The 17345-nt window shown below is 39.0% G+C and overlaps 1 protein-coding gene across 1 annotated transcript in view; it reads right to left on the bottom strand.

Moving 5' to 3' along the window:
- LOC117239461 (triokinase/FMN cyclase-like) overlaps positions 1–15051 on the bottom strand; it is a 90863-nt gene extending 75812 nt beyond the window's left edge. Inside the window, exons 1-3 of the mRNA XM_033505022.1 lie at positions 15015–15051; positions 13708–13836; positions 12318–12406 (exon numbers count right to left, since the gene is read on the bottom strand). Of these exons, the coding sequence (XP_033360913.1) occupies positions 12318–12406; positions 13708–13836; positions 15015–15051 (255 nt within the window). The remainder of the gene's footprint in view (positions 1–12317; positions 12407–13707; positions 13837–15014) is intronic.
- Between the last annotated feature and the right edge of the window lie 2294 nt (positions 15052–17345).

The raw sequence follows: 17345 nt of genomic DNA, 5'->3' as shown, positions 1-17345 counted from the left end.
CGAGAGATAGAACTTCCCCACCATGCGTTCCAATTCGAACAGAAGAAGGCAACCATCCCTCTTACGAAGACCGTCCACCGCAATTCGCCTCTCCGAGCTTACGGGCCAAAGACGCGATAGTATGTATTCCGCAATTAAACGGCGAAGACAATATCGGAGTAGAAGAATTCATACGCGAAGTACGCGAATTACGAGCCATGTGTAGCGAACCCACGCTACTATTAAAAATGATCAAAATCGGGAAAATCGCGGGTAAAGCCGCAATGGCCATCTGCAATATATCGATATACGAATACGGACACCTGTACGATGCCCTAAGACGAAACGTAGCCACCCAAGACTCTGTTAGAGAACATCAAGACCAGCTACGCGAAACGAGACAGCGTCACGACGAAAGTGTGCAAAATTATATCATCAGGTTCCGCAGAGCGCTCAATAAGTTACAATACAGTATAACGAACGAATACCGTGACGAAATTACTAGACGAGCTATGAACGACAGGATTTTAAAAGACTCCGTGATCGATTTTATCCGAGGCCTGAAAGGCGAAATAGGACAATTACTACTCGCCAATCCACCATACAATATCCTTGAAGCCGAAAAGAAAGCCACCGACATCGAGCGATTCTTCAGGGAAGATCGAAATCGACGACCAAAACCAATAGAACGATTACGACTTCCTGAGCAGCAACGACTAACAACCAATAATCCTAATCCGATCACTAAAAAACCAACTCCAACACCCAATCCAATGCCAAGAAGCTTCCGACAAACCGAACAAATACCACTTGCCCAAAGGACACAATTAAAATGCTTCAAATGCAACCAAATCGGACATGTCTCCAGTCAATGTAAAAATTTTCGAACACCCAGCCAATTTCCGAGACCACCAGCAGTCCACAATCTCGAGACACACAAGGAAGAAATAGAGAACCAATAGACCAGACCTACGAATTAACGCCACAACAGGAAGACTACCCACAGTACTTTTACGATCCGACGGACAGCGACATAAATTCCTCATTGACAGCGGAGCAGGAATTAATATACTCAAGCGAAGATGCGTATTACGACCAAGAATAACAAAAGAACGGAAATTCTCGATGGGACACTCTAAATTTAAAACCAACGAACACGCTTTGATAAAACTATTTGGCAAAACTCTAGAATTTTTTGTGGTAGAAGACAACTTTCCAATTATAGAAGACGGCATACTCGGTTTGCCAGCTCTATCTAAATTCAAATTTGAACTCTCGAATCAACAATTAAAACTTGACAATAATATACTTTTATTGCAACAGGAAAACGACGTACCTCCAAAACAAGCAGTGTCAAAAACAGTCTACCTGGAAGGAAAACCGACAACGATATGCTTTATCAATGGTGGTGAGTGCCCAGCCAAAATGACTAATTTTATCGAAAATTCAAATACGTATGATCAAGTCTCCACGTTTAAAGATTTAGTTAGACTTTCGCATATAGAGAAAACCCTCCGTGAACCAATCGAAAAGATATTGCTGTTCTACCTCGACGTATTCAATCTAGAGACCGACTTATTACCATGCACTAATCTTGCTAAACACACAATAACGTTAAAAGAAAATAAAATCATTAACACAAAATCTTACCGACCGCCTGAATGCCATAAAGAAGAAATCAAACGACAAATGGACGAAATGCTACAAAAGAACATTATAGAACCATCTGATTCTCCTTACAATTCACCAGTCTGGGTAGTACCAAAAAAGGCAGACGCCTCAGGGAAACAGAAATGGCGAATTGTAATAGACTTCAGAAAAATAAACGAACTAACTGACCAGGACGCATATCCATTACCTGACATAGACGACATACTATCCCAACTAGGCAACGCAAAATTCTTCTCAGCCCTCGATTTATCCTCCGGATTCCACCAAATCCCAATGGACATAGACTCTAAAAAGTACACAGCATTCTCCACACCACAAGGACACTATCATTACAATAGGATGCCATTCGGTTTAAAGAATGCACCTGCAACATTTCAACGCATGATGGATACCGCGCTAAGAGGACTCATAAATAAACATTGCTTCGTATATTTAGACGACATTATAATATTCGGACAGTCGATTGAAGAGCACAATAGCAACCTCGCGATAGTATTGCAACGCCTACGCGAACTCGGACTCAAAATACAGCCGGACAAATGCGAATTTCTCAAACCAGAATTAGAATATCTTGGACATATAGTAACCGCCGAAGGTGTAAAGCCAAATCCCAAAAAATTAGAAGCCGTTAGCAATTTCAAACAGCCACGTAATCCCACAGACATCAAATCGTTCTTAGGACTAGCAGGTTATTACCGTAAGTTCATCAGAAACTTTTCTAAGATCGCGAAACCATTGACCGAACTTACAAAAAAGGAGACACCATTTCATTGGACAGATAAAACCCAGGAAGCATTCCAGACATTAAAAAACAAACTCTGTTCATCACCCGTACTAAAATTCCCAGACTTTGCGAAACCATTCACATTAACGACTGACGCCAGTAACGAAGGTATAGGTGCAATCTTATTACAGGACGGACATCCATGTTGTTATATCTCGCGAACTCTAAACCCACCGGAACGAAACTATTCCACTACAGAAAAAGAACTTTTAGCAATAGTATGGACCGTGAAACGCCTCCGACAATATCTGTTAGGACGGAAATTCCTCATCCGAACCGATCACCAAGCACTAAAATGGTTACAGAATTGCAAAGACCCCTCATCACGCTTGATGAGATGGCGATTAAAACTAGAAGAATACGAATACGACATAGAATACACGAAAGGAAAAGATAATACTGCAGCCGACGCACTATCTAGAATACATGTTCTGACCAGACGACGCGAAAATTTGAACATAGAACTCGATAAAAAATATCACGATTGGGAAAAATCTACCGACGCGTTACCCAAAATTCTCAAAATGACTCCGAACCGTAAATCTTTCTATCAATTATCCAAAGCAGAGCTAGGAAATTACGACAGAATCGAATGGTTAACTAAATTAAACGAAATTATTCATATAAACGAAAAGATAGGTATAGGCGACGACAGTTTCACAGAGACCGAAAAGAACGCGATCAAACAAATTTTACTATTCCTGAACGACACCGTAAAAGAATTAAATTTTGCATGGGAACCAATTCAAACATATAGCGACGAAGAAATAGACGAATTATTGAAAGAAAATCACGATTTAGTAGGACACCCCGGTATACAAAAGACATACGACCGCATTCGTGAACGGCACAGAGTACCAGATTTGATGAAACGTATACAACAACATATAGAATCATGCGACACCTGCCAAACATCTAAAACTACACGTATCAGACCGCGCGAAGAACCTTGTATCACCGACACACCCCTCGAACCAAACGATAAAATTGCTATGGACTTATTAGGCCCACTGAAAAAGACGAAAAAAGGCAATCAGTACATTCTATCCATACATGACGAATTGACAAAATACTTAATACTCGTACCACTAAAAACTCAGCAAACGGAAACAATTTGGAACGCACTCTTGAATCATTACATTTACATCTTTTCCGCTCCAAAAAAGATATTAACTGACCGCGGACAGAATTTTATATCTAGTTTAATGCAACAGTACGAAGACGCGTTCAAAATCAAACATATCAAAACGACATCCTTCCACCCACAAAGTAACGGATCGTTAGAACGGACACACGCAGTAATAACAGACATGTTAAAATCGATACAGCGAAATTCGGATGAAGAATGGGACGATCAACTTAACTTTGTATGCCTTGCATATAACACAATGATACACGACTCTACTGGTTACACGCCATTCGAACTCACATTCGGACACCAAGCCAATATTCCCTCCACGATATCCAAGAATCCCCAACGCACATACGCAGACGAAGTCACGTTCCGCAAAAAGGAATGGGACTCTAGACTCCGACACGCTCGCGAAACATTGATCAAAAGTAAACAGCGATATCAGCGCGATCAAAAACGTAAAATTATAAAACCTCAATCAGTTTTCAAAGAAGGAGACTCCGTTTTAATACATAACGATCATAAAAGGCATAAACTTGATGTGGAATGGTTAGGACCGTACACGATTGATAAAGTATGTACTCCATACTATCTGATTCAAGACAAAAAGATACACGGTAATCGTTTAAAACCTTACTTTCCAGGTCGACGCTCCTCTTTGCCGGAATAGTATCCGCGCAAATAAATATTACACCATTAGAAGGAAACTCTGTATTCGTAGAAAACATAGGAAAAGGATATTTATACAGCGACACTGCCAATGTAATAGTAGGATTAGACACTAGCGACATATACGAACAGATAAGCGCAAGAGAATCATATAAACTAACAATAGACTCACGTGCAATCAGCAAACAATACGTCGAAGAGTTAGGCGGATTACAAAATCGCATCAATAACCTAAAACAACTCGCAAAACACTTGAAAGCGTTAACACATACCCGGAGCACACGAGGTCTGCTTAACATCATAGGTTCCGTATCGAAAAGTCTGTTCGGAACTCTCGACGATGATGATCTTACGCTCATAAACAAAAATATGGACAAACTATTCGATGATAATAATAAAATCAAGACCATAATAGCTAATCAAACAGCACTTATTAGAAAAATTGTAAACTCAGAAAACCTAAACCACTTAGAGAGATCATATAGTGATATATTAAAATTACAACAGCAGGCAAATATCGATAGATCTATGCTTAAGATGATCATGAAAGTCGACACCGCGATGCAAACTTTACACTTCCAATTAGATGAAATACTTAACGTCATGATATTAGGCAAACAAGGAATAATTAGTCCACAAATACATGACCCCAATGAATTCATAGAAAATTACGCCAAGGCAATAGGTAGCCAGATGTACTACACCGCGATTTCTGCCAAAACCGAACATTTTCAATTCACACTCGACATTAGTGATCTTAAAATCTTCACAATAGATGACAAAATATTTTTCAAAATCATAGTACCTTTAGTCTCTAACACAGAATGGAACATATTACAAGTATATCCTATCCCGAGTAAAAGAAATGGAGTATTTTTGGCTCCAGTAGTCGAACATCAGATATATTTAACTTCAGGTCTTTCATTTATAAACGCTGATATCGAGTATTTCAACAAACTTTGTAAGAATCGAGCCGGAACCACTATATGCAAACAAACACTACCAATCCATGACAGAAATTCAAGAATCGATTGTCGCAGCGAAATAATAAATTTCAAACCACACATTAAACATTGTCAAATAACTGTACTTAAGATTGAAGACATTAGCTTTATACCGCTCAAAACTAGCAACTGTTACATTGCGATACCAGCAAATCCGATAGAAATAGACACAATTTGCCAAACGAAACATACTTTACAAAAACTTGACAAGCCTTCCATTATAAGAGCTAACACTTCTTGCGATATATTGTACAAAGACGAACACATGCGTATAGGCGAAACAAAAAACGAAGTCATATACGAAATCAAAACAAAAACCCTAGCGCTCAAAACAAACGATAGTTTCACTCATCTATTAGATAAACTCGAGCGAGCACCGAAAATAATAGATAATTTACAAGGCTATAAAACAACGATTGATAAAATAGGCGACGAGATAGAAACTCTTAATTTCGAACACAGAATTAAAAATATACAGTATTGGGGACTAACCACGCTCCAGATATTAGGGTACATAGCATTAGGCATACTAGGTATATATGGATTAAACAAAATAGGGGTATTCAAATGCATCAGGAAATGTATACCGAACAAATTATGTATCAATTTATTTTGCTGCCGAAATGAAACTGTAATCAACAGCCACAATGCGACAGCCCCACCAGTACCACTCACCCTGGGCTCAACACCCAACATCTATATTCCAACCAACACATACCACTCAGATGAAGAGGAGGAATCAGCTGTAATTTTCAAGCCACGTCAAGTCCGATTCCACAAAAATCTTCTGAAGAAAACTTGAGGGATCAAGTTCAATCTAAGAAGGGGGGAATGTCACAGACGAAATTCGAGCAACTGTATATAACAAACCGAAATTCCGAACGCCTTATCGCGTGTGACCGTCCGGTCAGCACCCGTTCTCAGCCGCCTGAGTGGCATTCGATCACTCCAGCCGTTCTCCGAATTTTACACTAAGTATAAACAAAACCTTCTCCCACTCCAACGAATGGAAGAATATAAATGCTCCCTTCAAAATCATCCAGTCAGTCTAATAAAGAAATTCTTAACTAATCCAAGCATCGAAAGTGTATCATCGCGAACCGAAAAAATTGTATAAATTGAGTAAAAAAATAAAAAGAACTTAATCTCCTTTTCGGAAATTAACAAGTTCCTTATTTTTACCTTAATTTTACACGACACCGCCACCGGCGCCGCCGCGCCCGCCGTAGCAGCGCGTGGAAACCAGGAAGGGGCTTCAGGGGACGGGGTCCCAGGACGAAGCAGCAGGAGCGAGGCGCTAGGGGGCGTGGTCCCCCCCTAGCGGTCCAAGAAGAGCAGGACGCCTCCCTTCGACGAAAGGAGAGATAGACGCCCGGGGGTAACCGGTAGTAATTCGGGAGAGATCCCGGGTGCATCTCGACTCAGGCGTCAGGACAGGCCACCGTGGAGTTTTAGTCGGTAAGAGTCCGACACTACCCGCTAGCGGGTGTCCATGAGGATTTCTCCACGATAAAAAAAAAAAAAAAAAAAAAATAAGGTAGAGATCGGTTGAAAATAGAAAAAACCGTGTACGTCGTCTTTCTGTGGTTCGTTTACATTTAAGAGTGCCTACGTGACTAAAGTCACCTAGTTCTTACATAGGTATGAGGAAAACAATAGACAACGTTAGACGAGAAGGACGGTTTCGTTTTTCAAGGCGGGACGACCGAAAGGTCAGAGTGTACGAGTCGAAAAGTGTGCGTATTGCGAGAGTCAGAGCTAATCGAGTCGTCGAAGAGTAGAGTCGTTAGAGTTAATCGAGACACCGAAGAGTAGAGTCGAGAGAATTGATAGAGTTGTTAGAGAGAGAGAGAGAGGGGGAGAGAGAGGGAGAGAGAAAGAGAGAGAGAGGGAGAGAAAGAGAGGGAGAGAGAGAGAGAGAGAGTGTGTGTTAGATTCGTTGTGAGGAGAGTGGCTAAATAACTGTAAAGTTATTTGATATAGATACGAGTATTGCATTTAGTTTCTGTTAAATAAATATCGTTTTTTGTCCAATTTATATTTGTATATTCAATTTAATATTAATAAATTGTAAGCAATCGGGAAAAAATTTCTATCTTGATTTTCCTTATTACACTATTAAGGATCTTAGAGTTTTCGATTGAAATCGTTGAAAAATTTCTAGGTTGGAATTGGAAACTTGCTGTTTCCCATAATTGGATCCCATAGGTCCAAACAGGTTTTAATATGGCCTTATATAGCATTATAGTATAAGTTATAGTATAAGTTATAAGTAAAAGTGAAACCGAAAAACGCACCAAACAGAATAGAAAATTTCAATTTTCAACAAAGCCACGTGGATACTCCTACATGGCACGGTATAAAAGAACGGTAGTTTTATAGAAAAGGAAACACTTCATCCCTTTCAATGAGCTTAAAGTATGTTCTCAAGGTCAACATTCTGAATAACTTCGTCCTATACGTATGTCGGAGATGAAAGAACACCGGAGCCTTTGGAATTTTGGATAATCCCGCAAAATTGTAATCTAGAGTCTACCATAGCTGTAATTAAACAATTGTAGTTATTCACTTCGATTGTACTTGTTCGAGACTTGTGATAATGAACTTGGGCTCAAGGCGACAGCCAGTCGCCAAACGTAGCCGCGGTCACGGGATTAACGCTTTGTCTAACAAAGGTATGGAGTAATTCTATAGCTCTCCTTAAAAAAAATATTTGTAGCGGCACGAGACAGTAAACATTCCACCGGTTTCTGTCCTGTCGCTCGCCATACGCAGACCCTATTCTTCGGGTATGATGCCGACGATTACCAGATGCATCTCCACAGTACATGTTCAGCTAGCCTGAGGGTCGTTATAAACATTAAGATCTAGTTACCTAAGCCTTCAAACAGACAAACAGTCTTTGTCCCAACTACGGGAAGATAGGGGAGATCTATTTTTCAACGAACGACGTTTCCCACTAGCAACCTTCCCCCAAGGATGGCTAGCATCATTTTTTAGCCACCAACATGGAAATTGACCAATTAACAGCAACGTCAATTTTCCTCACTTTCAAAACGAAAGCTATCCTCGACGAATCCGATGATCTCGTGTCCTTAGACACACCCCACCATAGTTTTCCTCTGCAGCATCATCGCGATGGAAAGTCATTCTCTCGTGAGGTTGTATTAGCGAGTTACTTAGTGTCTGTACGCTCGGTGGATATTCCATGTTTTAACAAAGAGTCCGACTTAGATTTTTGTGAGCACGTACATCTATCATCCCGTTGACCGCGGATTCGTTATTGAACCTAGGATCACTGTCATTAGTTTCTCGGATATCTAATTACCACAGTTACTTGTCCAATACTATGATAATCATATTTGCACTAGTCAATGTCTTCTCTATTTCATAACGACAATGTGTAATCCAAACGAAGATTCGTTTCACGCCCCTAACCCTAATTCTAATGTAAATCCGACATATAGATATACCGCTCACAAACCTTAGGCTTGAAATAGTATATAAGTTGTTTGATAAGTCATACAAGACAATCGTCATTCTTATGGCCAATAACCCATCTAGAAATAAAGACAAAAATGAAATATAGGTGAACAAAAAAATGAAAAATAACCCAAGATATATATCAAATCTCCAAAATATGAAACTAGTCTACAAGAACGATTTTAGTTATTAAGACTATAAATATAAAATATGTAATGATGTAATTCAATTTTGAAATCCAATAAAATAATAGATATTATTTAAAAAATGGTAGGCTTATAGATCATCTAATTTCTTGTACCCGGACCGAATCCAGTTGTGAGAACTTCTTTTCATAATAATTATTCATGAATAATAATAATAAAATAATTCATTGAATTATCTTATGCATATTTTGTTATCAATTATTTTTTATTTATTATTAATAAACAGTTTCACAGAAAAGATTTCGAATTGCTGCCGGACCACTCCTGCGTCCTCTCCCATCCTGAAGGAGCTGTTCCTCAGGACTAGTTTGGGCATTCAGAGGGACTACCACTCTCAACGCTATCCTCTGGGCCGTCGTGCAAGTCTGAGGACATCCCAGATCCTCCTCGGCGTGTCGGCCACTATGACCACCTTTTTTTTTTTTTTTGTACGTGGAGAAATGCTCATGGACACTTCGCTGCTGCAGCAATCGCGTAACAGCAGAGTAGTGTCGGACTCCTAACGACGAAAGCTCCACGATGACCATCCTACGCATGTGACAGGAGTGATCCAGGAACCTCTTATGAATTAACTTCTGTTGCTCCCCCTTCTCGCGTCCCCTTGTTCGAGCCAATCCTAGTACCTCCTGACTATTGAATTGGCGTTAGGGGGGGGGGGGTCATTGTTCCTAGCGCTGTCGCTCCTTCCAGGCGCGGTCCGTTTGGACGGCGGTGGAGCGGCTCTAGGTCGTCTGACTGCCATCCTTCTCCATCGTCTTATCCTGCAAGGGTGAGAGTTTTTCTTTCTCTCCCTGCGAGCATAACTCGCTCGCAGCAGAGGCGGACGGCCTCGTATTCCTGTGGCCCTCTCAACATCGCCTCTACAACCGCTGGGGGGTCAATGTTCCTCCTATGGCGTGTCGCAGAGTATAGCGGGGCAGCTCCCACGCCGGACAGAGCTCCAGGGTGTGCTGCGCCGTGTCCCTGCCCTCTCCGCAGTGGTGGCAGATGTCTGTCGTCTCTCGTCCGATTCTCTTCAGAAACTCGCCGAACACGCCGTGTCCGGTGAGCACCTGGGTCATTCTGAATGTGAGCGAGAGGCCGTGGCGGCTTTTCCATGCCTCCCAGTTTGGGAGGACCGCCTCCGCGCCCCGATGTTCGCCTCCCTCGTTGATCAGCTGGGATCGCCACCGGTCCCACGTGTCCTCCTCAGCGGTTCCTATGTCATTTGGAGCCGCCTGCTCGTTGGCCACTATGACCACCTAGGGTAGTGCGGGGCCGCTCTTCGGTGCAGAACCCTACAAGGGTGGGATGTTCTCACCCTCTCCCACTCTGCCCGCTCCTTTGCGAGTATTACTTCTTCGCAATAGGAGCGGACTGTGAGGAACTTCTGTTTCCTTCTCAGCACCACCTTCTACCACTGCCAAGGGATCCACACTTTCGCCAATCGCTTGTCGTAGAACACTGCGAGGGGCCTCCCATGCTGGACAAAACTCCAGCGTGTGCTCAGCCGTGTCCTCACCCTCTCCGCAGTGATGACAGATGCTCGTCACCTCTCTTCCAATTTTCTGCAGGGACTCACCGAATACTCCATGCCCAGCGAACAACTGTGTCATCCGGAATGATAACGGGAGCCCTTCGCGGTTCGTTCAAACTTCCCAGTTCGGAAGGACCGATCTAACGGCCCGGTGGCTCTGAATCTGACCTTCTCTGGTTTGACCAGGCCTCTCAGGTTTTTGTACACCCCTCGGAGCGCCAAGGCCTGGAGCTGGAACGGTGAATACGCCAACGCGTAAGATACCGTTCAGTATCCCCTTATGATCCTGATGGCGGTCGTCCTATGCAGCCTCCTCAGTAAAATCAGACTGCGACGACTCGCCATCAGATCTTCTGCCCACACCGGAGCCCCGTATAGTACCCGAGAACGGACAACTCACATATAGTCGCCACACTCCGACCCCAGCCCCACCGATATTTGGTAGCAAACTACATAAGGCGTTGGCTGGCGTCGTCTCTTTGGGGACCAAGTGCCTGAAATGCGTGAGGTGAGGCCCAGGTATTTCATCTGAAGCCCTACCTCGATGTCCTCCCCGTTTATATCCAAACACAGGTCGGGCAGAGGGGCCCCCCTACGCCGCCAGTCATAAAACCAGATAGCCTCCGACTTGGCTGCGGACACCCTCAAGCCCAGCCTGCGTATGGTACGTACCGCGCAAACAACGATGACGCAATGTCTCGTACCACCAACGTCCCCTGGCCAGGAACAACGTGTCGTCAGCGTTAGACACCATGCCTGTGTCCGGAGTCATGAGACAGCGAAGCATCGCGTCGTAGCTGATGATCCACAGAATCGCTCCCAAAACAGAACCCTGCGGAACACCGCGCTCGACGGGTCGCCATCCGTCTTCATCCCTACCGGTGTACCGTCCCACCTGTCGCTCAGGTAGGACAGGATAACACGAATAAGGTAAGGAGGCACCTCGAAGAATTCAAAGGCCTCCACTATCCCATCTTAGGGTATGATGTTAAAGGTATGGACTATGTCTAAGGATTTTTTCAAATTGTAAATACATTTTTCTCAAAATTGATTGATCATCTAAGGCTGAAATGACAGATTTGTTATATTTTATATACATATCAAATTTCATTTAAATCTGTAAGAACTAGGTATGAAAATTCCTTTGTTAGAGCATTCAGATATTTGAATGTTTCACCGAACAGCAAATGAATGTTCGGTTACAATCTTATTTTTTATTTTACTAAAATGAGGGAGATCGATTAGTCGCTCTGTTCGTCTAAAGCAAATCTAAAGGTCGGATTTTCTAGATGCGTCCAACGCACACGCTGCATTAAGAACGGTCAAAAACCCAACATTACTAGATTGAGAGAATAAAAATCCTTTGATAGTAAGGGATATAGTATAGTTGCTGAACTAGTGACGTCGTAACTCATACTACAAACAACTGGAGATGCAGGAACAGTATTGTAGATACAACGCGTGGAGATGTAAGACGAAATTCATGTTATATAACACATGTGACATAGCTGTAGAGTGAGGGTAATGTGATGTTATATTATCGTCAAATTAAGGATATCGCCTAAAAATCCTGGATAAGCTCGAATCACACAATATCCTAGCAAAAACGAGAGAATGCTTCTCTATTGTAACGGTAAAAATCAGTGATCTCGCAACGAGACAGTGTCACTTACGTGATTCGGGTTTTAAAATGTTTCTGACCTAACGCGCGCGTTAGATGCACATAAGAAACCTCTCCTTAAATGAACCATAAAAACCGACGATGTGTTACATACGTACATAAACGTTGATGTATTAATCCTATCCATATAAAATATAGAAGCTAAAATTAATCAAAAAATTCAGTTTATAAATTCGTTTTCCTTTTTCTTACCTTCAAACCCTTTTGTCTCGCTTTTTCAATTGCTATTCCAAAATTAAGGCAATCTCCAGTATAATTCGGAACAACCATCAAAATACCAGCTAGAAACATATTATACACATAAAACATTTTATAATTTAATGCGTTACATTATATAACTGCATTTAAGATTTATGATAATAATATTAATAATACACTTCTGATCATGTATGCTAAATTGTTTAAATTGAATTCAAGGAAATGACCTAACGCCTAAACTTTTAGTTAAATTTTCTAATATTTTTTTTATATTTCAAAGCTTACGGAAGCAGCATGAAATTTTTTATCATCTGTTACTGGACACTCCGTATAGATAATAAAGATAGTACAAAATCTGTTTAACTTTGCGGAACTAAATCAGATATTTTGTGAAGTCTCGAAATTTCCGAAATTGGGATAAAAATTTTCGAAATAAAACCAGAAATTATTATTTCCTTTCCTTTTTTTCTAGAGGTATCTAATTCATCAAGAACTAAAATTTTGACAAATTTTTTTGGAATAATCAAAGTATTTAATGGTGAAATGGTACCAATTAAAATCTAAGCAGAGATGCAATTGAATTATTATCAGTCAAGTAAAAATAAATTTATATGTATCGTCACAATACGAGGTGTTTCGAAATTTCCAATGTCCTCTCTCTAGTAATTACATATGAAATAAAGAAAAAGAAAAATTGTAAGAGAAACAAAGGTGACATAGTGAAATAATAAAATCCACCAAACTCCAATGAGTAGAGTTCACATGTTTCAAAACTCGTAACCGTGATTTAAGAGTCAGCTCAGAGGAGAACGATATGATTTCAGAACCAGCTGTTCCTCTACAATATATCTAAAAGAATTTTTCTAGGAAGTAAAAGAGTTATATTAATTCATTCTTTACTTGTATCCTGGGTGTTCCGGATCTATGATACATCGTTACACTACCAATCATTATACAAATTGATTTTTAAAATTTGATATGAGTGACTACGTGCGTATGGGGCGCATACGACTGTAAATACAGACCAAATTGGCACCATTTTTTATTTTACGATCTCACTGTACCATTTTCACCAATCATATCAGAAATCAAGTCAAAATAGTCTATTATATCTAATACTATATTGTGAAGGTAAGTTTCGTAAAAATCGTAAAAAAACTAGTCATTTTGAAGATCTGTATTTTTCAAATATTTTAGATAAGAGGAAAATGATGACTTAAACATTTTTTTCGTATTAGTTATAACATATTCCAACTTGAAACAAATATCAGATATTCAGTACAAAAGTAACTTATTTAACGTAAATAACACGAAATGCTCAATTTTGGATTTATTCCATCTTGTTCTGTCTAAATCCAACGAAATTATAAATCTTACAACTTACTATTATTATATTGAGAAACACGGTCGATGGCATAAGAGATATGTTTTGACGGTGGTGCTGCGTATATTGAGCCTGCTACAGCCGCAGCTAACATACCATTTCCAACATAACCTAAAAGAATATTTGAAACTAATTTTATATTGTTTAATTTTACTCATACTATTATATATTCATTTAAAATTATATTATATGTACATATGTACATATATATTACATCTACATATATATAATAAAAGATGCCTTCGTATTTTTAATAGTTACAAAAATAGTAGTGCGTAACATTTATACCGGATATACTATATCTACACATGTACAGTGTACAGAATTTAAAGATATTATTGATAAAAATTATCACAACGTAATTCTACACATCAGATTCGGTGAAAATTTAACTGAAAGAGCCTAAGCTTGCCTTTTAAGCTTGAAAATCAAAATCGTAAGAACAAATTTTTTTGCATCATATCTTACTCATTGCGAGAATCAACTTTGCAACTTTGTTAAGTCGCAACTTAACCGATGTTAAAGTTCTATTGTCTATTGCATTCACATAATTTGTAATATGTTCATATTTAACAATCAAATAGGAAGTAAATAACAGGATATTAATGCAGGAATAGAAAATTATTTTCTGTTTTTAAATAGAACGAAACGCCTATCTTCATGATTTCTAAATATTGCAAGATTACGTTTTGTATGATGGTTATTTAACCATCCTAGCAAAAATTAGATATATCTTTATTCATTTATCATAAAATCATATATGTCTTTATTCATTTTATCAATTAAGAACAATGAAGATAAACATATGATGACAGTAATATCGCGCGGATAAAAGTCGCTTGTCTGCATCAGGACTTCATTTTTTCCTCAGGTAGATACTTGAAGGACATATGAAGATCCACTATGTTTCTTGTAAATAGAATCACATTTCTTTATGCGTTGATCGGTACAACTCGTTATTCCACATAGGAAACTATCAAATTGGTAATTATGCCAAAAAGCCAGCTCAGAAGGTATTCATTATCTTTGTTACCTTGTATCAAAGGCACAATTTATTAAAATATTTCCTGAACCAATTACTTTTTTAACATAACCAACTTTAGTAGTTTCTTGTGTGGAATAAAGAGTTGCGTTAACCAATGTATACAAAAAATGTAAAAAGATACTGTTAATTATGCCGAGAAATGTTTCAATCAAAAGTTGAATAGCTTCTATTAGATGGACATTAATCGATGTAATTGGCATTTTCATAGGTGGGCGCGTAGAGGATCTTTGAAACTCAAATTTGTTTTCTTAAATGGAATTACCCATTTCAATATTCTCTATAAAAAGATGTTCAGCCATGTATGTTGCAAAGTTGTTTTGGAGATACTGTAACTCATATTTTGCAAAATAAAAATTAGAACATCTAATGAACTTCGATGTAAGTTGATAATTTTTTTATAGAGAATGTTAGACTTGGCGTTGTTTAATGTATAAAGGAATATATGATTCCTTTTAAAAAACAAACAAACAAAAGTACTAATTACGTCGATCATTGTCCTCCTCGGAATCATTCAACTTTTATTTGAAACATTTTTTGATATAATTGACAGTATTGAAAATATTTTAGCTTTCATCTTGGGTAACTCACCTTGTATGTAAACATATATATAACATTATATTTTAGAATATTTAACGACCCGACGACAGCAATTAGATTTTCGCAATTAGATTTAAAGACAAATTTTATTTTGCAGTAGCTAAGAACTTAATCAACTTATATTTTCTGCTACGGAATAATGAAAATATTTTAATTCCCGGGATCATTTTTATACAAATTTATATAAACGGGATTTCATTAAAATGATCAGTTCTGCCCGAGCAGCTGAGCTAAGCGGACGTGAAAAACAGTGCTTCAGAAAAGTGCGGCGAGTGGGGAAGAGAAAGTTACGAACGGCTACGCCCATAGCTAAATGGTGGAAACCCGTGTCTTCTATTAAGAAGACTACAAGCAAACCTACCATGAAAAAACAAATCTCACCGATAAAAATTATTAACAAGGACGAACAATACTACATAAATAAAACAACAAACACATCAAAAACAAGTCAACAAATAAACCAAGAACAGGACTGCTCAGTTACAATTGAAGTTGATATGGAAACCAATAAAGAAACAACTCAACAGGATGAAAGCTGGAAGGTGGCCAGCTACAATAAAAAACGAAAAATAACAGGTAATCTAGATACGGAAAAGCAGCGATGGCTGCAAGAATTACCATTAAGAAACTCCTTCAGCTCGCTAACGGAAAAATTAGACGATGACCCAACAAGCAATACCACAATTCAACCAACACAACATTACAAAACCACCACCAATATTTGTTGAAGCGCAAATAATAGACCCGCTTATTGATCAACTAAACAATATAGTTGGAAAGGATAATTACACAATAAAACAAACAAAATTAGAACAGGTAAAAATCCAAACAAACACCCCAGAAAATTATAGGGAAGTGATAAAAGAATTAAGAAAAAAGAATGCTATATACCACACGTACCAGTTCAAAACGGAAAGGAGTTACAAAATAGTTATAAGAGGATTACATCCAAAAATTAACACAGAAAAATTAAGTCACGAACTAGCAAAAATTGGCCATCAAACAAGAACAATAAATAATATAACAAGGTACGATACGAAGTAACCATTACCACTATTCTTAATAGAACTGGAACCCAGAATGAATAGCAAGGAAATTTATGAAATCAAAAAAATTCTAAACACAATAGTAACAGTGGAACCACCACGCTACAAAAAAGATATACCACAATGCATGCGGCGCCAACGATACGGTTACACAAAAAATTATTGTAACAGTAGCCCGGCATGTGTTAAATGTGCAAAAAATCACTTAACAATACACTGCCCATACACAGGAAAAATAGAAAAAGTTAGATGTTATAATTGTAACGGAAACCACCCAGCTAGCTGTAAAGGATGTGTAATCAGGAAGCAACTTCAACGTAAACTGTTTCCACCAATTCGCAATAGATCAGTCGATAAATACCAACAACAACAAAGTACAACGGATAACGAAGCAACATTGAAAGCACAAAAGGAAATAAAAGCTATAAGCAGAAACACAGATCCCCAAGGAAACCGAAGCTACGCGCAAGCAACGCAAAACATTAGACAAGCAACACCCATGAACAATCAGAGTCAAAGCAACAACACCGAAGACGCTACAGAAATCAAAGAACTACTAAAACAATCAATCAAAAACACCGAAATACTTACAAAAATGATAAGCGAACAAAACGCAGTCCTCAGACAGCAAACACAACAAATAACAGTCATGCTACAACTACTTACTAACATGCTGAGCAAAAAATAAAAATAGACATGCTTAAAATAACAGCCTGGAACTCTAACGGCCTACAACAAAGGGCCCTAGAAACTAAAACATTCCTATACAACAATAATATTGACATACCACTCGTATCAGAAACATACTTCACTACAAAAAGTTACATAAAAATACCGTACTACACCATATATGATACCAAGCAACCCTCAGGAAAAGCACACGGAGGGACCGCAGTAGTAATAAAAAACGACATTAAACATCATTTACGCAGCCAGGTTAGTAAGGAACA

This window comes from Bombus vosnesenskii, unplaced genomic scaffold, assembly GCF_011952255.1.
Source record: "Bombus vosnesenskii isolate JDL3184/JDL3185 unplaced genomic scaffold, Bvos_JDL3184-5_v1.1 scf7180000014015, whole genome shotgun sequence".
In the NCBI taxonomy this organism is placed as follows: Eukaryota; Metazoa; Arthropoda; class Insecta; order Hymenoptera; family Apidae; genus Bombus; species Bombus vosnesenskii.
This window is presented reverse-complemented; position numbering and strand designations above follow the sequence as displayed.